Here is a 22,623-nt window from a genome sequence, read left to right as displayed (position 1 = left end):
CTGATTTTCAGTCATTTGTTATGAGTGTTTTGGCTTTAATGTGTGGATTAATACTGTGTTTTTCTTTGTGTTTATTTTGCTCCAGAACCAGGTTGTTTTGAGTGTAACTGACCTATAGTGTGTTTTGGAACCTGGTATTTGGATGCCCTCAGCTTTGTTATTTAGGTTAAGATTGCTGTAGTTATTAGGGGTTTCTTGGCTTTCCATGTGATTTTTAGCATTGCTTTCTCTGGATGTGAGAAGAATGCTATTGTTACTCTGGGATTGCACTGAATGTGGAGATTGCTTTGGTTCATGTGGCCATTTTGATGATGTTCTTCCAATCCAAAAACACTGAAGAGCTTTCCATTTTTTTGTGTGTGTCTGTGTCTTCCATTTGTTTCCTCATTGTTATATTCTCATTGTAAAGCTCTTGGGCATCCTTGTTAAATTTATTCCAAGCTATTTAATATTTTTGTAGCAATTGTGAATGGGAGTAATCTTATAAATTACTTCTCAGCCATGGCGTTACTTGTATAGACAAATGGCATTTATTTTAGCATGATTTTAATAAGTTAAAAGTTTGCTTAACTCTTCTATGTATTCCGTTAGTCACTTAATGGAGTCATTTGATTCCCCTATATGTAAGATCATGTCATCTACATATGGGGATAACTTGACTTCCTCCTCTTTTCCATATTGTATTCCTTTGATTTCTTTTCCATGAGTTTTTTTTTTTATCATTTCACATGTTTTGACTTTTTAGTCAGGTTTTTGAAAGACTATTTTCTCAGCTTCTGTGATTGTGAGACTTATTTTTCAGAGTCTGTGTATGAATGATATCACATAGAGCCTGTCTTTCTGTGCTTGGCTTATTTCAGTCACCAGCATGACCTCCAGCCCCAACTATGTTGTTGCAAATGAAGAGAACACGTTTGTTGCTGAGAAATATTCTGCTGTCTGTGTACCATGTTTTCTTTATTCACTGATGATGGCATATTTGAGTTGCTTCTGTTTCTTGGCTGTTTTGGACGGTGCTGCAACTCAGTGGGAGTGCATCCTTCGGTTCCATTTTCCTTGGATATATACCCAAGAGTGGGATTGCTGAATCATATTGGTGGTTCTGCTGTGAAGCTTTTGGAAAGCCTCCAAACTGTTTTCCTCAGTGGCTGTACTGATGTGTGTTCCCACCACAGTGTGCAAGTGTTTTATTTTCTTCACAGCCTCACCAGTACTTTTGCTGTTTTGTGATGGCCAGTGTAAGTGGAATGAAGTGAGAGCTTGTGGCAGTCATGATTTGCATTTTCCTGGTGATTAGTAATTTTCAACTTTTTTTTCACATGCCTATTGTTCATTTCTGCATCTTCCTTCATGAGATATCTGTACAGATTTGCTACCTGCTTTTTAATTTTATGTACTTTAGTTTAAGTACTTTAATTTATTTAAATATTTATGTGTTTACCATTGATTTATTTTTTAAATTTTTTTATTAGGGTAAAAAGTTAGAAGGGCTGAAGGGAATATTGAGGAGAAGCCCCACCCAGTCTCCCACCCACCCCAGGTCCTGTGTGTAGGGCATGCTCTAGGATCCTTGCTCTAGTGGTCCCGGTAGTCCACCAGTTATGGATCGCTGCCACTCTCGCCACTCCAGACAGGATGAGACTGTTGAATAATCCACTGATGGACATAGTCCATCATAGAGTCTCCCTTTGTCCTGTGTTTCGCTGCCAACGTACAGCTGTGGTGGTTGACTGTCCTGTTCTATCTTCCGTCTTTTCTTGGTTAAGGTTCTAAGTCCGCTATTTCGGTTGAGGGGATACCCAAAGAAACTTTTGAGGTGTTCCCAGACCAGAATCCTACATGTACTAACAAGCACAGGACTTGGCACAGTCTGTCTCCCCGCCCAGCTGGTGGTTGCAATTGTAGAGTTGATTCCGTCTTGAGCCTCAACTTCCACTGGGACCAATGGGCTCCACAGTCTGTCCTGGTTCTGCTCATCACACACTCAGCCTACCATTAATTTATTTGAGCCCTAACATGTTTTAGTTATTAACTTCTGCCAAAGATTTATTCTGCAATTGTTTTCTCCTGTTTTACAGCCTGTTTTTTTTTCCATCTCTTGTTTCTTTAATACTACTAGCATTTTTCTTTCATGAAACCCCATTTGTCATTTTGCTGTGTTTTTTTCCTGTGATTTTGGAGTCTGTTCCAAACAACCATTGGCCATTCTAAGACCCTATAGAGTGTCCTCTACATTTTCTCTACAAGATTCACTATTTTATCTCTTATGTTCAGGTCTTTCATACCTGATGAGCTGATTTTTCTTTTTGATGTAGTGCGATAGTTGGCTAGTTTATTCTTCTGTGTATTAATACCAAGTTTCCTCAGCAGCATTTATTGAAGACTGTCCCATGTTTTGTTTTGTTTTGTTTTGTTTTTGATTTATTTTTTATTTAAAAGGCAGAGATTTACAGAGAGACAGAGAGGTCTTCAAACCTCTGATTCTCTCCCCAAAAGGCCACAACACCAGAGCTCTGCTGGTTTGAAGCTGGGAGCCAGGAGCTTCTTCTGGAACTCTCTGTGGGGGCAGCGGCCTAAGGCCCCAGGCTACCCTCAACTTCTCTCCCAGGGAATAGCAAAAAGCTGCATTGGAAGTGAAGCAGCCAGGACACAGAGCTGTGCCCATATGGGATGTAGGGCTTCCAGGTGTAGGATTGATTCCATATCACCACACTAGCCCCTGTCCCTTTTCCAGTGCAAGTTTTAGGAGGTTTGTCAGAGATCAGTTGACTTTAGATAGGTGGGCATACTTCTAGGCTTTCTGTGATGTCACGTGGGACCATGTCTGTATTTGTGCTAACCCTGTGCTGTTTGCATCAGAGCCTGGTAAGGCTTTGAGAACTCTATACAGCCAGAAAAGTAGTGATATTACAATGACAGGAACATAAGGGACAGAACCAAAGAATTTTTGTCTGGTGCAGGAGTGTCCCAAATGTAGAGGCAGCCAAGATTGCTGCTGCCACCATTGCCCAGAAGCAAAGACCCAGAGAGACGGAGGTGGTTGTGGCTTGGTTGTAGGAAAGCAAGCCACTACCTGAATATCAAGAACTGGGTTTCTGCCCAGAGATATGGACACAGAGCCTGCATACATCTCTAAGCTTCTGAGCTGCCAGCTCAGGGAGTAGGTTCTGATACAGTCTGCTCAGAAATGGTTTAACAATTCCAGGTCCAAGCAGCCAGCTTCCAGTTGTGGGCTGTACTTGTCACCGTCACTGGCTGGCCAGCAGGATGGAGTCTGGCTGGTGAAGTTGTAACATCAAGAGCCGACAGCCCACCAAGGTTCCTCCCCAGTTCAGAGACGTGGTAAGTGCTTCTTTTCTACCAGCTCTCCTGGCTCTTTAGTACCATAGAGGCACAGGCCTCCACCATCCTAGCCTTCTCTATTCCTGAGTGTTGGCTAGTGGTTACCCTCCAGTTTACTATCTCCCTGGAATACTACCTGGATTTAGTGGGTAAAGGTGAAAAGGGCAAACCAAGGAGTGTGCATTTCTCATGAGGCCAGAAGAGCCTTAAGATGAGTTTACACTCCAACGCCTGCAGTACTAGGTAGTGACACTCAGCTGTTTCACGCTGGTAAGAGACAGTTGTCATGGCGTTGGTCACTCTGTGAATGTGTAAGTTTTCAGGATGACAGTTCTGTGGCTTTGCTTTGGAAGAGATGTGGAGAGACACGTCTAGGGGTGGGGGTTGGGCCCATCCCCAGGGCTTCTGAAAGGGAGAAGCCACTTCTCTGACCATGCCCCTCCATGTCTTCCCAGGCTGACTAGACAATAAGATGGATGCCCTTGTGATGAAGGGTAAGCCTGAGAAGACCGTTCCAGAGGAGGCAGTGTGCAGCATCTGTCTCAACTACTTCAAAGACCCTGTGACCATCCACTGTGGGCACAACTTCTGCCGAGGGTGTATAACTCAGGTGTGGTGTGTGAGCGATGAGAACAAGGATGAACTAGAAACAGAGCTAGAGGAGGAGAAAAAGGATGAAGAAGAAGAGGACAAGGAAGAGGCTGTGGGAGCCTGTGCAGGGTTGGAAACCCGGAATCAGGGAAAATTATCTGCGAGTGGATTGGAGGAAAATGCTAAAGGGACCAGTACCTATGGCACATCCACCTGGGACAGCATAGATGATTTATTGGCGGATGTCGAAAAAGATGACGAAGATCATGTGGGGGCCAGTCCTTGGTGGAAAACCAGAAGTGAGGGAGAAGTATTTGATAGTGACTTGGAGGACTTTGAGCACAACAGTGGCAATAGCCAGTCCAGCTGGGACAGCTTAGATTACCTGTTGGAAGATGAAGATGAAGAACAAGCTGTGGGGTCCAGTACAGGATTGGAAACCACGAATCAGAAAGAATTATCTGAGAGTGGCTTGGAGGATGAATCTGAGGAGACCAGTGACAATAGTGAGTCCATCAGGGACAGCATAGATGACCTGTGGGAGGAAGAGGAAGATGAGGAAAATATGGAATTGGAAGAGATACAGCAGGGCTCCAGGAAGGTGGATGAGGAGAAAATCCTGCGGGAGGAAGAGGAGCAGAAGGACGAAGAGGAGGCAGAGGAGGAAGAAAAGGAAGAGCACCTGGCCCCTGGCCACCCAGTACCTGCCCATTCAGTGCCTCAGAGGCTGTTCACCTGCCCTCAGTGCCGAAAGAGATTTTGTCAGTCCAGCTTCCGCCCCAACGTGGAGCTCGCCAATATGGTGCAGGTGATTCGGCAGATGCAGCCAACCTCTGAGCATGGGAGGCCTGTAAATGAGAGCATGTGTCCTAAGCACCAGGAAGCCCTGAAGCTCTTCTGCACCGTAGATGAAGAGGCCATCTGTGTGGTGTGCCGCGCATCTCGGGGCCACAGAAAGCACAGTGTGGTGCCACTGGAGGAGGTGGTGCAGGCATACAAAGCCCAATTGCAGGAGCAGCTGGAACCCCTTAGGAGGCACCTGGAAGCTGTGCAGAACCTGAAGGCCAGGAAGGAGCGGCGTGTCATAGAGGTTATGAGCCTGATGAATGCACAGGTGGCACATGTGTCCTCGGAGTTTGGGCATCTGTCTGGCTGTTTATCCCAAGAGCAGGCTGAATTGGAGATAGGGCAGGCACAGGTGGAAGCCGAGCACCTGTCAGAGCTGTCCATCAAGTTGAGCTACCTGCTGGCTGAGGCCCAGGAGCGGAGCCATCAGGATAGCCTATGGCTGCTTCAGGAGACTCTCAGAAAGTTTAAAGAGATATGGGAACAGATCCCACATTTCAGCACCTCTGTCCTGAGCAATCCTGATAGTGATGGCTGCATTACAGATGCCATCGTGAGGAAAATGAGCCAGATGTTCTCTGAAGGTGCAGGGAGGAACGAGACACCAGATCTTGGCACAGCTCCCCAGGCCCCACACCAGGCTGATGATTGCCATGACCCACCCGGTGGACAGGCCACAGGAGGTTACTGATCACTACACAAGTTTTTTTCAGCCCTCAGCCCACTGCTGTGTATGGGGGTCCTAGGACTTTTTGGTGTGGCTGCTACTATTTTGGAGGCCAAAGTGCAAGTGCTGGTCATGAATCAATCCATCATAAGGACAAGGTGGACTGTGAGAGGACAGCTGTGGGTACTGGTGGTATCCTCTCCTCACTTGGTGATGGAAGCTGAGGACTTCACCTTCCCATGGCATCCCTGCTACAGCAACTAGTGTGGTGTATTTGCACCAGTGGTAACTGTTACTATGTCTGGTCAACACATCAGACATTGCTATATCCAAGTCATATATCCCGGCACTTTGGCATGTGTCTGGACTTTGTGCATGTGCGTCTAGGCTTCTACAGCATGGAGACTCACCTGCCTGTACACCGCTGTGCCTTGCCTTCCCAGGCAGGGATGTCTGTTCTTTCATTAGGTGCTCTGCAAAGTCACCTTCACTAAGCTCTGCCCTTGATCAGTCTGCCATCTGCAGGGGCTCCTGCAGTCATCATTGTTGGTGTAGGGGTCGGGGAGGATGACCCATACGTTTAGATTCTCATCGCATGCTCCACTGCAACTGGTTTACTGTTGGTGCCTTCTTTTGGCTCCCCCGCACTCCAGGTCCATGCTGCTTTCTAGCACCATAAATTAGCCTCCTGACCTCCGGTTCAACCTTCTCAACTGCTATGTCTGCCCAACACCAACATATGTGCCTGTGAATGAGATCATCTCTCTGGTTTTCCCTGTCTAGGCCAGCTCAGGCCTCAGTAGGGAAGTAGGGGAGTTTGTGATTTCGTTCCTTAGCTTCCTTTTCTCCCACTGTGTTTTAAAGCCCGTATCAGTCCTGAGGCTGGAAAGTTTGAGCAACACCTGTAGCATCCCCGTTCCAGCTCTGCTTTTTGGTGCTAAAGGACTTGGAGGTTGTTTTGAGGAGGCAGGCTGTGCAAAAGGGTAGAACTGGCTAAACAATTCCCTGCTTTCCTTGGGAAGGTGAAAAGATTCTAGGCTTTCCTTCCATCCACAATTTCTAGTGCCATAGACCAACCAGAACTTCACTTCAGTGGCACATCTGGAATGGTCGATATCACTGAAATCAAATAACGTTATGCAACATGGGAAGTTATGTTCTCCTTCCTTTTTGTATCAGTTGTACCTGGGAAGAAAGCTCATCCCAACCTACCCCTCCAGATGTACCCATTGCCTTGCTCTTTTTACCCACATGTTTGTGGCGATTGCTTTTCCTGATTTACAGCTCTATTGGTGTTTAGTTCCTGTGGTTTGTTGGACCCTGTCCCTGAAAAAGAAATGCATACAACATAAGGTAGTGAGTGTGCAGAAATATACAGCACCACACTCACTATACAGCTTTTCCAATGTCCTCCCTGCCTCCTTTTCAACCTAGTGAACAAGCGCAACACAACACATTAAGTGCTCTGCAAAGGGGCTTAGAAAAATCTCAGTTCTAAACACAATTTTCCTACCACTTTGTAGAGCTGTTTGCAGGTGTCCAGCATGATCTTGTAACAAGCCAGTCCTCGTTGTGCAGCATTGGCATTCCACATGGTCGCCCGTTCTTATGTCAGCTGCTCCACTTCTGATCCAGCTGCTGCTCATGGCCTAGAAAGGCAGCAGAGAAAGGCTCTAGTCCTTGGGTCCCTCTGCCAGTGTGGGAGACGGAAAAATTTCCTGGTTCCCAGCTTTGGATCATCTCAGCTTTGGCCATTGCTTCCATTTGGGGAGTAAAGCAGGTGATGGAAGGGCACATTTTCTGTCTCCTTCCTCTCTGTAAAATCTGCATTTGAAATTAACTCTTCAAAAATTTGTTCACAAAGATGAACTAGTGTAAAATACAGCAAGAACTGGGTGTCTCCTTGTAGTGCAGTAGGTTAATCCACCTTCTGTAAGGCCGGCATTCCATATGGGCACTTGCTCTGTAAGTGTACACTTGGATCAATCAGGACAGATGTAACCACTGAGCACAATAAAATATAGAGGGGATTTGATATCTTTTCCCTGGCCATTTTACAATTCCTCTTTCCTCGCTCCCAATCCTTGGGAGCCACTAACATATGTTCTATCTATAGTTTTCTTATTGACGGAATACCCTACACGTTAGGATGCCCAGTGTTTGGTCTTTCATATTTTGTTTTTTCATTTAGCCTACCCCATTTTGGGTCCATTTGAGCTGTAATATGCATCACTGAATGCATATGCACTGAGTGGCATTGTTTCACATGAATGTATTTCACTTTGTCCTTTAGCAGTTGTTCAACAACTGGGTGATTTCCACGTTTGCCTGTTACAATGGAAGTGTCTGTAAACATTTGAATAGGAGTCTTGATGAGTGCGTAAATTTCTCTTGAAAGTCTCTAGAATTCTATAGGAGTAAGAAGGCTGAATCATACCATAAATAGAAATGTTTTTGAAAAGTTGCCTAACTCATGCAACGTCAAAGTACAGTTGTTTACATTCTGGATACATGGTGTGAAGTTTCCAGATAAGATTTTCCAAAATTTTCTTACATTATATGCACTCTGCTTTTCAGGTTTGAAGTATATTTTACAGAGGGGCACTTTTTCATGTAGTAAACTTAATTTATGAGTTGTCCAAGTTGTAGGTTTCTGATTTTTGTATCCTAAGAAATCTTTGTAAACCTATGTCATAGAATTTGACATTTTATTATAAAAGTTTATAATGTGGAAAAGTTTTATAACATGGTGCATTAGGATTTAATTCCTATACATGTTGTGGAATAATGTCGGTGGTTCATTTATTGTCATGCTCAAAAACTGTTCTTACAATAAAATATATTTTCTGAGTGAATTGTCTCAATACCTTACTAGTGAAATCAATACACACGTGTGTGTTTATATATATATATGTATATATTCTGATTTCAGTTTAAGCATTGTTTCTTTAATTGTGGTAATGTGATCACTTGATTACCGTCATTTGCAGTTGTCTTAAGATAATCTGTTTTATGCTTTATGAATTATTAGGATTTTATAATCCATCACTTCATTTTAGTACAGCTTTGTTCATTTCTGCCAAGCATAAAGCTCTAAATATTTTCTTTCCCTGAAACTATAGACATTTTTGGAGAAACTCAGAGATTCACCTACCAAGTTTGAAGAGAACACTTCTTTATTTAGTTTGAAATCAGTTGGGATTAAAGGGAAGACACAGAGAACTTCCATCAGCTGGTTCACTCACGTGCCTTGTCAAGTGAGGAGCTTCATTTGGGTTTTGGTGTCAGGTAATGCTGGCTGTCTAAACTGTGCTGAACGGTATGATCTCCAGTTTTCTTGAGAATTTTAGAGAACTGGCATCGTTTTTTCAGCCAGTGACTGGTAGAATTTGTCTGGGAAGCCTCTAAATCCCCTCAATGACATAGTTTTTTTGAACATGCCGGAACTGAAGAAAGAATCCTGGCTGGCATAGATACTGAGAAGTAGTCTACCATCCTCGTCTCTTCCTCTGATTGCAATGTGTCTGTTTTCGTCAGTCAGGCCATTAGTGTTCGTGCTGAGCCAGTGTTGTCATTAGTTGGGATCCAGAGCAGGTAGCAGACTCTGTAGGGGAACTTGGGGGAGCTTCCCTCCTAGGCCACAGCTTCCCCTGAGAGCACAATATTCAGGACAGTGCAGGCCAGGCACAGCTGGTCCAGGCTACTATATGCACCAGAAGCAGCTAAAACTGTAGGCGGGCTGTGCCAGGTGACTCAAAGCATCCATCAGCTTGCACAAGACCTGAGGCTTGGAATAGACTCTGGAGACTCCCTTACTTGGCTGCAGCTCCCACTGGTGAGTGGGAGAGGTGAGGCTGTGAGTGGTGGGTCTGTAGGATGACCAGACTGGGCTAGGTTTCAAAACCTGCTGGCACTCTCAAGAGTCAAAATGGGTGTGAGCCAAGCCAGGCTAGGCCACGGCACCCACCAGTTCACATGAGGACTGGGACTGCTAGTGGGCCAGGCTGGGCTAGCCTGTAGCACCCATTGGTGAGAGCCAGAATGGATGCTGGCCAGTCAGGGTAGGCCTCAGTACCCAGCAGTGAGTGCAAGGATTGGGGGCTGATTGTGTCAGCCTGGGCAGCAGTATCTATCAGCATACAGGAGTTCCAGAGCAGGGAACAAACATACTAGGGGAACTAGAGGAATTCCCTGCTATCCTATGCATGAGAACCAGGGTTGGCAGTAAGTCAGACCAGGCTGGGCTGCAGCACACATTGGTATATTATGTGAGCCAGGTCTGGGGACAGGCCAGGGAGCAAACACTTAGCACAAGTGAGAGCCAAGATAGACACAGGCCAGGCTGGTTTGGACTGTAACACCCACGAGTTCATGTGAGTGCTGGGGCTGGATGTGGGTGTGCCACACCCACTGGTGCGAGAACCTAAATATGAGTTGGCAAGCTGGGCTAAGCTGCAGTACCAGCTGGCAAGTGCAGAGACTGGTCGCAAGTCATGTGAGCCTGGACTGCAGTACCCCTAGCAGGTGCAAGATCTGGGGCTGGGAACACGCCTGGCAGGGGAACTTTCACACCCCTGCTAGGCTCTCCATAGTGAAGGCGAGGACAAGAACCAGGCAGGACTGGAGGCAGGGCAGGCTGGTCAAGGTGGCGGCATGTGTCTGTCTTTGTGTGGGCCAGGTATGGGGTTAGGTCTGACTGAGCTAAGCTGTAACATCCATGGGTGTGCCTGAGAGCTAGATGCGATGCAGGCTTGGCTGGGTAAGGCCAAAGCAGAGGCTTGCATGCTGAAAAAGTGGGACTGGGGTGGACCTGGTAGGGGTTATTATAAGTTGCCCTGCCAAGGCTGTGGCACCCACTGCTAATGAGTGAGGACCATAGCAGTGGTGGTCTGGCTGGGCTGGTCTGCAGCAGCCGTCAGTTTGGTGAGACCTATGGGGCTGGGTGAAATTTGTTATGTGCATTAGCTGGTGCAGGTAACAGACTGAACCTGACCCTACACTGGCTGGTGCACACAAAACTCAAGTCTGAGGACACCCTAGGCGAGGCTTCTTGGGGAACTCCCCAGCTAGACCGTTAAACTCAATCCCTGGCCACAGGGAAAAGAGCAGTATGTGTGGTCTGACCTTGGATTGCTTATGTCAGGACTGGGCCTCCTCAGTTGCTGATGTATGTGCTGTGGACAGCATGCCCAGATGCCCACAGGGGTTATGACAGACAGCTCATCTAGGCCAGCAGGGAATGTCGTCTGCCTCATCAGATGCTTTAAAGCAGGGCAGGTGGACAATTCTCCTGGCCAAGCTTTCCTGAGTCTATGGATGCACTAAGCTGGACTTTGTTAACCACTGGACCTTGGGAAAGGTTTCTTAGTTTCTTACCCTGGAGCAAGGAAGCCAACAACTTCACAGAACTATCAAAGCCACTCAAGTAACCCAGTCAGAACACTCTTCCCCACAACTGGGTCTCTAGGGCACCATCAAAGGACTGTTCCCCATCTCCAGATACTAATGCAGCTTGACAGCAAGGAGTGGCCCACCCTCCTCCCCTGCAGACAGGGAGAAAAATAAAAATGAAACATAGTCTGACCCACCTTCCTGCATTGCTGAACCTCCCCACTCTTACCCAGTCCATATTTGTGTGCATCCCTGCCAACTATTTGTATTTTTTAAGAAGTATAATTTACTCTAAATTATGGTAAGTGCCTTATTGGACACTGAAAAACACAGGAGGCCAAGAACAAAATCACAACAAGCTTAATTCAAAATTTCCTCCCCAATGTGCATTTCTGTAGAACAGATTATACAGAATGAATATATCATGCTTTTCCACACTTCATGAATACTTAGCAATAGACTGAGTTCTAGGAGGAGTTTAAAACAAAGAATACACAACAAGTTCATCTCTTAGGAAGAATATAATTCTGACTTTCTTGAGGACAAAAAAAATTGTGAAAGATAAAAACCAGCCACGGTCCTCTGGACAGATTTTTGGCTAAGTTATAATTAACACCCAGTATTCCCTACCTGCAGGAGTGAAGACAACACACAACAGCATTGCAGATGAAGTATGTTGTTTCTAAGAGAATGCATGATCAGGTAGGTAATATGAAAATGTTACCACGAAGAAGGTCTATTTTCCGTTGGGTCACTTAAGATACCCGCATAGCACAGTCCAAAGGAAAACCGCATATATCAAGACCCTCATGAAAATGTAACCTTGAACTCAATCTGCACGCATCTCTAAGCTTTTGTCTGCATCTGAGCTGCCCAGGGGTTGGGTTCTGACACACTCTGCTCAGAAATGCTTTTAACAGGGTCCTGAGCAACGGGTCACTGGCTAAATCCTCACCTTGCCATCACCCAGATCCCATATGGATGCCAGTTATGTCCCAGCTGCTCCACTTCCCATCCAGCTCCCTGCTTGTGGCCTGGGAAAGCATCAGAGGTTGACCCAAAGCCTTGGGGCCCTGCAATGCCTGGGATACCAGGGAAAGGGTTCTGGGTCTGCATAGGCTCTAACCAGCTAACAGAAGTTCTTTCTCTGTGTCTCTCCTTCTCTGTGTAAATTGACCTTTCCAATAATGCCAGGTCCAAGCGGCCAGCTTCCAGCCATGGGCAGTCCCTGTTGTCATCACCAATGACTAGCCAGCAGGATGGAGTCTGGCTGGTGAAGCTGTAACACCAAGAGCTGACAGCCACCAAGGTTCCTCCCCAGTCCGGGGATGTGCTGCTTTTCTACCAGCTCTCTTGGCTCTTCAGTACCATAGAGGTGTGGGCCTCCACCATCCTAGCCTTCCTGCTCTGTTCCTGAGTGTGGCCTAGAACTGACATTTTGCTGTCTCCCAGTTCTCTCACTCCCTGACACACAGGGCACAGGTGTGTTTGTGTGTGTGTGTGTGTGTGTGTGAGAGAGAGAGAGAGAGAGAGCGCGGAATCATTCCAAAGGAGGGAAGTCAGGAGCAAGGCTAGTGCTCTCATACGGGAAGTCTTGCAGGAGCCTGTGCTCACACAGTGGAAGTGTTGCAGGGAGCCTGGAAGCCAAGGGGCGGGGATTGGTGAGACGACCAGGAGAGCATCAGGGAGAATTTTGTCTCCATGCTTCCTGAGGCCCTGGGTGGTGGCCCACAGCAGTTTCATTCCAGTGGGGAAAGGGGGCGGGGGCAGAATGCCAGGGCTTCTGAAAGGGAAGATGCACCCCTCTGACCCTACCACTGTGTGTCTTCCCAGACTACAGGACAGTGACATGGATGCCCCTCCCACAAAGCCCACCCCAGTGCAGACACTTCAAGAGGAGGCTGTGTGCCCCATCTGCCTCGATTACTTCACAGACCCTGTGTCCATCCGCTGTGGGCACAACTTCTGCCGAGAATGTATAACTCAGTTGTGGAGTAGGAAGCAGGAAGAGTGGAATGCGATCGGATTGGCTGAGGAGGAGGCTGTGGAAGGCATTGAAGGGTTGGACGCCTCCAATTTAGGGGAACAATTTGAGGGTGACTTGGAGGAGGCTGGTGAGATCCCAGATTCCAGCTGGGACAACACAGATTACATGTGGGAAGAGGAGGAGGAAGTGGAGGAGGAAGAGGAGGAGGAAGGGGAGGAGCAGGACAGGGAGGAGGAAATCCTGGACTTGGCAGATATACAGGAAGAGCTTATGGGCGAGGATGAAGAGAATGTTCTAGAAGAGCATGAGGAAGAGGAACTGCAGCCTGTTAACCCTGTGCTTCCCCCTGAAGTGCCTCAGAGGCTGTTCACCTGCCCTCAGTGCCGAAAGAGATTTTGTCAGTCCAGCTTCCGCCCCAACGTGGAGCTCGCCAATATGGTGCAGGTGATTCGGCAGATGCAGCCAACCTCTGAGCATGGGAGGCCTGTAAATGAGAGCATGTGTCCTAAGCACCAGGAAGCCCTGAAGCTCTTCTGCACCGTAGATGAAGAGGCCATCTGTGTGGTGTGCCGCGCATCTCGGGGCCACAGAAAGCACAGTGTGGTGCCACTGGAGGAGGTGGTGCAGGCATACAAAGCCCAATTGCAGGAGCAGCTGGAACCCCTTAGGAGGCACCTGGAAGCTGTTCAGAACCTGAAGGCCAGGGAGGAGAGTCGTTTGATGGAGGGTATGAGCCAGATGAATGCACAGGTGGCACATGTATCCTCGGAGTTTGGGCAGCTGACTTACTATTTGTACCAAGAGCAGAAAGACCTGGAGAGACGCATAAAAGACCAATACAAACGTAAGATATGGCAGGCACAGGTGGAAGCCGAGCACCTGTCAGAGCTGACCACCAAGCTGAGCTGCCTGCTGGCTGAGACCCAGGAGCGGAGCCAGCGGGGCAACCTACGGCTGCTTCAGGAGACTCTGGGAAAGTGTGAAGAAATACAGCGGCAGCTCCCACACGTCAGCTCCCCTGACCTGAGCAATCCCAAAGGTGATGACTTCATGAAAGATGCCGTCGTGAGGAAAATGAGCCAGAACTTCTGTGAGGATGCAGGCCTGAATGAGACATCTGACCCTGGCACATCTCATGCAGCCTCAATGCCATCTTCTGATTGCCATGACCCACCTGATGAACACGCAGAAGGTTACTAACCATCACACAAGTGTTTCTCAACCCTCAGCCCACTGCTGCATATTCGTTGCCAAATATTTCTAGTGCAGCTGCATCTGCTACGCAGGTGGGCCCAAGGACCTGGCCCAGACGCCCTGAGTCCCACTAGACCCTCTGCCCCCAGGACTCAGACCCAGCACCTACTGCTCATGAGGTCGTTATGCTGTAGTAACAGATATCGTTTCAATTTCAATTTTCAATTTATTGTTGCTAGTATGTTAAAAGAGTTATGTGTTTTTCATCCTTAGCGTGTATCATGTTCTTTTACTAAATAAATAAAAACATGGGAGCATTTATTTTCATGCCATGAGGTATATCTGATTTGACTGCTTTAAAATGTTTGTGTATTTTAAAGTTTGAAAGTGAGATTTCTCTACACAACTTTTACCATTTATTTATTTGGAAGGCACAAAAAGAGGTGGGGAAAGACAGAAAAATCTTCCATCCACTGCTGCCCACTTCAAATGGCTACAATGGCCCGGGCAGGGCCAGGCTGAGCCAGGAGCCAGGAGTTCTATCCTGGTCTCCCACATTGCTGGCAGGGGTCCAAGCGATTCACCCATTTTCCATTTCTCTCGGTGGTGCAATAGCAGAGGCCAGGATGAGAAGCAGTACAGCCTAGACCTACTGGCACTCACTATGGGATGCCAGCATCATGGTTGAGGGCTTCACCCCTGTGTCACAATGCCAGCCAACCTCTTTGACAGATTTTGTGTCTGTTGGTGCATTACGGTGGTCACTAATGATATTTCCTAAACTGTTTTAGCGGGTTTTGGTAGCAGATGATCCTGGTGGTGAAAGTTTTCTCTGGCCGGTGTGCTCTTCAGTTGCCTTGAAGAGTTTTAGACCTGACACCATTTCTATCATCAATGATTACTGCAATTTCACAGCGAAGCCAGTAGTGCCTTGAATTTCCTGGAGAACAGGTTTTTTTCTTTAACGTTTTTTGGCTTTTCACTCTGCTTTCATTCTTTTAGTGAATTTAATACTTTTTATAGATGAAAAGGATAAATGTTATGTATCTCTGTGTTACTGATCAAGTTTCCAATTTCATTTAAAATACAGTTTTTAAAAAAGAATTGTCTGTGGGTCGGGCAAGGTAGCCTAGTGGCTAAAGTCCTCACCTTGCGAGCACCGGGATCTTGTATCAGCATCGATTTGTATCACAGCAGCCCCGCTTCCCATCCTGCAGCAGATATGCAGAGAAAAGGAAATACAGAGAGAAAGATCTTCTATCTGCTGGTTTGCTCCCCAAGTGACTGCAAAGGCCAGAGCTGAGCCGATCTGAAGCCAGGAGCTTCCTCGGGGTCTCCCATGGGGATGCAGAATCCCAAGTCCTCAGGTCATCCTTGACTGCTTTCCCAGGCCTCAGGTAGGGAGCTGGATGGGAAGTGGGGCCGCCGGGATACAAACCAGTGCCAATATGGGATCCTAACACAAGCAAGGCGAGGACTTCAACCACTAGACTACCTTACTGGGCCCTAAAATACAAATTTTAAATAACTTCCCATTATGTTCCGTTTTATGTAATTGTCATCTGAAGAATCTGTACTGATGTGTGCTCCAGTTTTACCGATGTTTGTTCTTTATATTCGCTCTGTTTTGTTTTCTCTTGCATGATTCTGCTGAAAGTTTGTGAATTTGGCTAGTGTTTTCAAAGAAACTTCTGGCTTAGTTTCTGTTTTGTATTGAGTTCCTAAAATTTATACTGCTGCTCTGTGTTTTTCCTCATTTTTCTCTTCATCTTGCTTAAAGTACAACATCCAATATTTCTGTCCTTAAATTTGAAGCTTAATTGTTTTCAGACACTTTTGTTTTTGCAAGGTTTATGCATCTGCTTGAAAGGTGTGAAATTACGGAGATCACACACGCACACACACACACACACACACACACACACACACACACAATATCTTCCATTAGATTTTACAATCCCCAGATTGAGCAGAGTCTAGGCCTGTGGCACACTGAAGCCAGGAGCCTCCACTCCATCCAAGTTATCCCCAAGGGAGCTTCTTCCATTTCTTTCACAATTGTGCAGGGTCCCAAGGCTTTGGACCATCCTCTACTGCTTTCTCAGGCTACAAATAAGGAGCTGGATGGGAAGTGGAGCAGCTGGGACACGAGCCAGCACCCATATGGGATTCTGGCGGTTGCAAGGTGGGGATTTAGCAACTAGGCTAGTACACCAGGCCCAGTGAGAGATATTTTTGTTTTGTTTAAGTAGCCTTACCGAGTTATTCACATATTGTAACATTCGCACGTTTAAAGTAGTATACAATTTCATTGGTTTTCACTAGGTTTACAGAGTTGTGTAACCTTTGGCATTTCTGTTTTTCATCACTGTGACAGAAACTGCATAAACATTGCTAGTCTTTCCTTATTCCCTCTCACCACCTCTGCACCCTCCCAGTTCCAAGCATCTAGTTATCTGTTTCTGTTTTGATGTTTCTATTGGCCTGTGAGTTTGAAAAGAAATCCTTGTATGTATTGGTTAATATAGCCCTTGGGCGATAATTTGCCACCTTTCACTTCCGCTGAGCATCCCAAGCTCTGACAACACTGACCTGTAGTCTGTTTCTATGACAGAAGCATTTGATGTTCATATGTATAAGTAAGATCATCCTGTTTAACACTTCTTGACTTTTTAAGGCAAACTTTGGAGAATGTACATTTACTTCTCATCTTTTCATTACTTTAAAATATCCAAGGAGGTAGGGGAAATTTCCTGGTGAGGAAATTTCAACCTGTAGAAACACAAGACACTAGAGAGTCACCGCAATTCACACAAATCCTGATCCTACCCACCATTACAAATGTGCTGATGATCAGAGGAGAATGTCAACATGCAATAGAGAAAAATCCCGCATCAAGGCATTGGTTTTGTGAGGTGATTAAGGTTGTAGAACTTGACTTCTATTTACTGAGACAGAAAGAGAGTTCACCCCCTGTTGTTCTCCCCAAATGCTCACAACAGCCAAGACTGAACCAGGGAAGAGCGAGGAATAAGAAACTATCTGGATCTTCCGTGTGTGCAAGAACAGTCACTTGGGTTATTACATCCTGCCTCCCAAATGCATAAGAGCAGTGTGAGCAATGTTCCTCGCTCAACTGTGTCCCACAAAGTCGTGATTCCAGATTTGTTTACTGTAAAAATGCTGCACCTATCAGATATTTTCTACTAGAGTCACTGTTTGATTTTAAAATGTCTTGATTATCTCTGTGATATAAACTGCTTCACAGTGTAATCATAAACATTTTCATTGTTAGTTTTAAATGATGAAAACTAACCTGATACCATACTCTACTAAATGGGAAAATATGGTGTAAAATTGCCAGGACAACTCAGAAAGGTAGATGGCATATCTTAAAACAGTGATTTGTTTCAGATAGCTGTATGAAGAGAAAACTAAAAAGTCTGCTGATTTCAAGTGTCATGGTTAATCAAAAGTGAAAATAATGAGTCAAAGGGAGATTCGACAGAAATCATGATTCATATTTTAAAAGAGCAATACTTGTGTCTGATGCCCAGAGTAGCAACAGTGGTTTACATTTTGTCACTGCGGGATGGTGTGCCAGTGAGTGTTTCCTATTGCAGCTCCAGCGCAAAAAGTGCTTTGCTGCTTTCCTTCCCTCGATAGACACATGGGAGGGAGACTGTTGGCAGGGTGTTCTAGGCTTCTTCCAGTGGCTTATTACTTTGCTTCTGCAGGAGCGAGGTTTGGGTTGGCACAGGCTTAGGGAAGGAGATATCACCAGATGGATGGAGCTGCAGGACATGATGCTAAATGAAACATGCCAGCGATAGGAACAGATATTTCATGATTCAATTATATGTGGATCCAAAAAGGCTTCAGCAGACAGAGTTGGAAAATAACTCAGTGGTCACCAAGGGCTTGGGTCAGGAGTGGGGAAAAAAGAGATGTGAGCAAAGGATACAAAATTGCAAACAAGCACCGGCTGCCAGGTGCACATGGTGAGCCGTTCGCCAGGCAGGGGAGCCCTGGGATTTTGCTTTTTGATGTGCTGCTTAGCTAGCTCCATGCCTAACCCATAGTCCGTTGGAGCCGTGAATCGATCCTAAAAACTCCCGAGGACGGTAACTCTTCCCCTAAGAACCGTTTGGAATAGTTGATGCTGATGGATATTTAAGTTTGTACCCGACAAATTGGAAGTGTTGTCCAATTACTGGAAGCATGCCCACACCATACCTGCTGCGGCAGTGTCACAACAAGACAGCCACTGACTTTGTCGTCCTGAGTTCCTCTTCTCTGATAGCGACTGCAGGTCTCAACTGACAAAGACAGTACCTGTATATTGTAATATTATTGCAATCTCTAAAGGCCTGTATCCAATGCAATAAGATAATGCGATGTAATCTATAAATCAACAATTAATGTCAGACTGCTTATGATCTACATCAAAAAACTGTAAAACCTAAAACACTCTTAATACCCTATTTTACCCCATAATGGGGAGGGAATGCGGAGAAATCTTCCATATCCCTAAAGAGTGTGAGGGAAACGTGTAATATAGCCTGCCAAGATCAAAGCTGGTAACTCATAGATAACAGACTCGAGTCAGCACTAGACAATAGTAAAGCTACAAAGACATAGGGGAATAGGCAGCGATCCTGACATCCTCTTAACAGGAGGTCATGTGCACAGAGCAGGGGGTACTCCAGAGTGGAGCAGGTGGACAGGAGGAGGCTCGAATCCCAACCCTGAAGACTCCCAGATCCTCACCAAGGACTATCAATACGAGTGCCAAGGACTACATCCCAACTGCCAAGGAGACCACGGGGAATTGGAGTGCTTTTGGAGGCCAAGAACTCTGAGGTCACCCACCCCCATCTGGAGCTTCCGGAGGGGATGGAAGAAGTCCAAACTCTGCCGTGCAGGAACCAGCGCCATCGGAACAACAACCAGGAGCCCTGAGCGGTCCGCAGAAACAGAAGAATAATAAGCTTAAATATACTCTTATGTATAGTTTTACAATCTGCAACTCTTTTTAAATAGCAAAGTCAGACATACAGAGAGACAGAGAGGAAGATCTTCCATCTGATGATTCACTCCCCAAGCGACCGCAATTGCCAGTGCTGCGCTGATCCGAAGCTAGGAACCAGGAACTTCCTCCAGGTCTCCCATGCAGGTGCAGGGTGCCAAGGCTTTGGGCCGTCCTCGACTGCTTTCCCAGGCCACAAGCAGGGAGCTGGATGGGAAGTGGAGCTGTCGGGATTACAACCGGTGCCCACATGGGATCCCGCCACATTCAAGGCGAGGACTTGAGCAGCTAGGCCACCGCGCCCGGCCCACAATTTGCAACTTTTAACATGTTGCCACATTTACTTGAAACATGGATATTTTATATGTCACCATATACAATTTTTGTCTTTGTTGTTGAAAATAGAGATGGGACAGGGAGAGAGATGTGAGAGAGAGAGAGAGAGAGAGAGAGAGAGAGAGATGAGAGAAACTCTCCCATCTCCTGGATCACTCCCTGAGTGGGAGCAAAGGCTGTTTTTGTCCAGGCAGAAAGCAGCTGGAAGCAAGTCTCGCCTGGTCGAATATGTGAGTGGTGGTTGGGGACCAAGAGCTTGAGACAAATTCTGGTGCATTTCCTGGTATTAGGAAGATACTGGATCAGAAGCAGAGCATCCCAGACTGAAACCTGTGGTCTGATAAGTGATGGAGTTATCAGAAGGGACTTAAGCCTTACTCCATGACAGCTGCCTGGAATGTTTGTAGTATCACAAAAGGCGTTACTAGGGCCTAGTGTGGTAGCCTAGCAGCTCAAGTCTTCACCGTGAAAGCTCCGGGATCCCATATGGGCACCGGTTCTAATTCCGGCAGCCCAGCTTCCCATCCTGCTCCCTGCCTGTGGCCCGGGAAAGCAGTCGAGGAAGGCTCAAAGCCTTGGGACCTTGCAGCCTTGTGGGATACTTACTTGGAAGAAGTTCCTGACTCCTGGTGTCAGAACGGAGGGGAGTGAATCATCAGACTGAAGATGTTCCTCTCTGTCTCTCCTCTTTTCTGCCCATCTCTCAGCGGGGCCTGGGGACATGCTCTGCCTCGGCACCACCAGCACATAATCCAACATGGCAACTTGACTAACAGCAACCCATGTAGGGGGTGATGGCGCCGCAATGGGGGATGATGTCTGCATCAAAGGTGATGATGTCACTGTCATAAGAAACAACATCACCATCAGAGGTGAAAATTCACACTCAGGTGGCGACTGCACCATCACAGGTGAGGTCACTGGTTAAAAATGTTATTGATGCTGTTTGCAGAGTTGATCAGGGTGAGAGGGGTCAAGGATCAGGGAATAGTGAGTGAGACCCTATTTATACATTTTCTTCTCCTTCTTCATCCCGCGTACGTGGGAGAGGGGGATACAAGAGGAGAAACCACAGCCAGCTTCCCAACCGCCGTATTCCCCGGGCATTGGGGAACCCCCACCCAAAGTCAGATGAGGTCACTTTTAAGATCACGGTCGGTGGGACCCACATTCTGGCCATGCAATTGCTGGTTCCTGGAGGATGGCTATGGCAGCCCTCTCAGAACCTCACGTGATCCGTGTCCACTAGCAGGAAGCTCCAGGCCTGTGGCCAGAGAGTGCGTCTCTCTCTGTCCTGGATGTGAGGTCACTGTGGTAGACGTCCTGGATACGGTACAGACAGTGTGAGCACTTCCCATTCCTGAAGGAGGGGTGGGCAGGCTTCTGTAAAGGTTTGTTTGCAGGGGTATGTGAGTGCAGGCCAACCTGCCTGTGCCTGCTCCAGGGCATCAGTAGGGGCTGGGCAGTCAATATCTGTCCTTAGGTATGCGGTGTGACCGGTCAAACTATGCCTGGCTGGTGACACAGGCTTCCTATCAGATGCTGGTAGAGGCAGGCTGTTCCATTTCCCATCCAGCTGCCTGCTTATGGCCTGGGAAAGCAGCCGAAGATGAGCCAAGTCCTTGGGCTCCTGCAGCCACATCGAAGACCCAAAAGAAGCGCCTAGCTACTGGCTTTGGCCAAGCCCAAACAGCCTATTGTGATTATTTGGGGAGCAAGCCAGCAGAGGGAAGCTCTCTTTCTCTTTTGGCTTCTCCCTCTCCTTTGTTCTCTGACTATCCAAATAAGTCAACCTTTAAAAAGAAATCAAACATCAAAATAAATTCTAATACAGTATCTTTCAAAAACAAAATGACGGCTCAATGTGCCCGATGATAGAAATGTCATCATCTTAAATATTCTTTATTCATAAGAGAGAGACAGAGAGAGGGAGGGGAGAGAGAGGGGACAGAGAGAGAGATCTTCCTCTACTGCTTCACTCCCCAAGGGACAAGAAGCGCCAGAGCCTGGTCATCTGAAGCCGGCAGCCAGGGGTTTCTTCCTGGTCTCACACGCGGCTGCAGGGTCCTCACATTTCAGGCCATCCTCTACTGCTGTCCCAGGCCACAACATGGAGCTGGGCGGGATGGAAGAGCCAGAGCCCACATGTAGGCTTTCCCACAGGCCAAGGCTTTGTCTAAGACGCCACCTGGTGCTGGTTTGAAGCTGCTGCCAGAAGGGTCGGTGGCTGCTGAAATGAGTGATGTTGGCTAGTCTGCAGCCCAGTTTTTGAAGGGAAGTGTAACAGATGCGATGAGCATCCGTTTGCACATGCAGCAGAGAGGAGAGGGGCCCGACACATGGGGGGTTTTATTTAGGGATCCTCTCGTGGAGGCCGCCCCGGATATCCTGGGGCTGCACGACTAGGCAGACAGAGGACAAGTGCGCCCAGCTGCTGGTGCTGGCCAGGAGCTATGGCGTCTGACAGCCACGTGGGGTTGGAGGTTGTCACGTCGGGTGTGTCTGTGTGTGTGTGTGTGTGTGTGTGTGCTCATCCCGGGCCATGGTGCACAGACTCACTTTAAGGCCAGTTACTCTCAGCGTGGACGACCTGCCCATGGAGTTTCCTCCTGGGTTGTAGCCACAGCATCGGGGTCATGACACACCTCGGGGCACAAAAACCACCAGAGAGAAACTGAGTCCCCAAGTGTTTCCTAGGCCCCGCCCACATGTGCCCAGACAGCCCCTGGCTGTCTCTGACTGGATGAGCCAGGCGCCAGTCTGCGCTGAGGACCTCGCCTGCCTGGCTGCCCGTCAGTGCCTCTGATAGGACCAGCGAGGTGCCAGTCTAGGTAGAGGCTCCCGCCCCTGGCTGCTTTTGAATGGATGAAGAAGCTGCCAGTTTGCTTGGAGAGACACGCCCTCTAGCTCGCCCTGCCTCTGTCGGATTGGGGGATCCGGATGCCACTCCATCCGGAGAAGCCGGCCCCCTTCCCCGGCCCGCCCTCTCCACTGTCTGACTCTGACTGGATGAAAGAAGTGCCCGTCTCCGTTGAGAACCCTCTGACTGGATGAAAGAAGTGCCAGTCTCCGTTGAGATCGCTCTCGTTCCATCCACCCTTCCGTGACTGAACTGGGTGACGGGTGCCAGTCTGTACTGAGTCCTGCCCTCATGCCCGCCCTGCCTCACTCTAAGTGGATGAAGGACGTGCCAATCTGCGTTGTGGGCCCAGCCCTCGTCTCCGCCTTTGAGTAACTCTG

General features: G+C 47.4%; 2 protein-coding genes across 2 annotated transcripts; both read left to right on the top strand.

The window, feature by feature from the left end:
• Positions 1-3,802: 3,802 nt before the first annotated feature.
• On the top strand, positions 3,803-5,470 carry LOC131479023 (E3 ubiquitin-protein ligase TRIM41-like). The gene has a single exon (XM_058659670.1). It carries the CDS (start codon positions 3,815-3,817, stop codon positions 5,468-5,470), a length of 1,656 nt encoding a protein of 551 aa, XP_058515653.1. The 5' UTR covers positions 3,803-3,814.
• A 5,887-nt stretch (positions 5,471-11,357) lies between these two features.
• On the top strand, positions 11,358-14,339 carry LOC131479022 (E3 ubiquitin-protein ligase TRIM41-like). Its single transcript, XM_058659668.1, has 2 exons — positions 11,358-12,319; positions 12,671-14,339. The coding sequence occupies exon 2, from the start codon at positions 12,687-12,689 to the stop codon at positions 14,022-14,024; it is 1,338 nt and encodes a 445-aa protein (XP_058515651.1). The 5' UTR covers positions 11,358-12,319; positions 12,671-12,686; the 3' UTR covers positions 14,025-14,339.
• Positions 14,340-22,623: the final 8,284 nt, after the last annotated feature.

The sequence above is a fragment of the Ochotona princeps genome, unplaced genomic scaffold (genome assembly GCF_030435755.1).
Source record: "Ochotona princeps isolate mOchPri1 unplaced genomic scaffold, mOchPri1.hap1 HAP1_SCAFFOLD_574, whole genome shotgun sequence".
Lineage (NCBI taxonomy): Eukaryota > Metazoa > Chordata > Mammalia > Lagomorpha > Ochotonidae > Ochotona > Ochotona princeps.
This window is presented reverse-complemented; position numbering and strand designations above follow the sequence as displayed.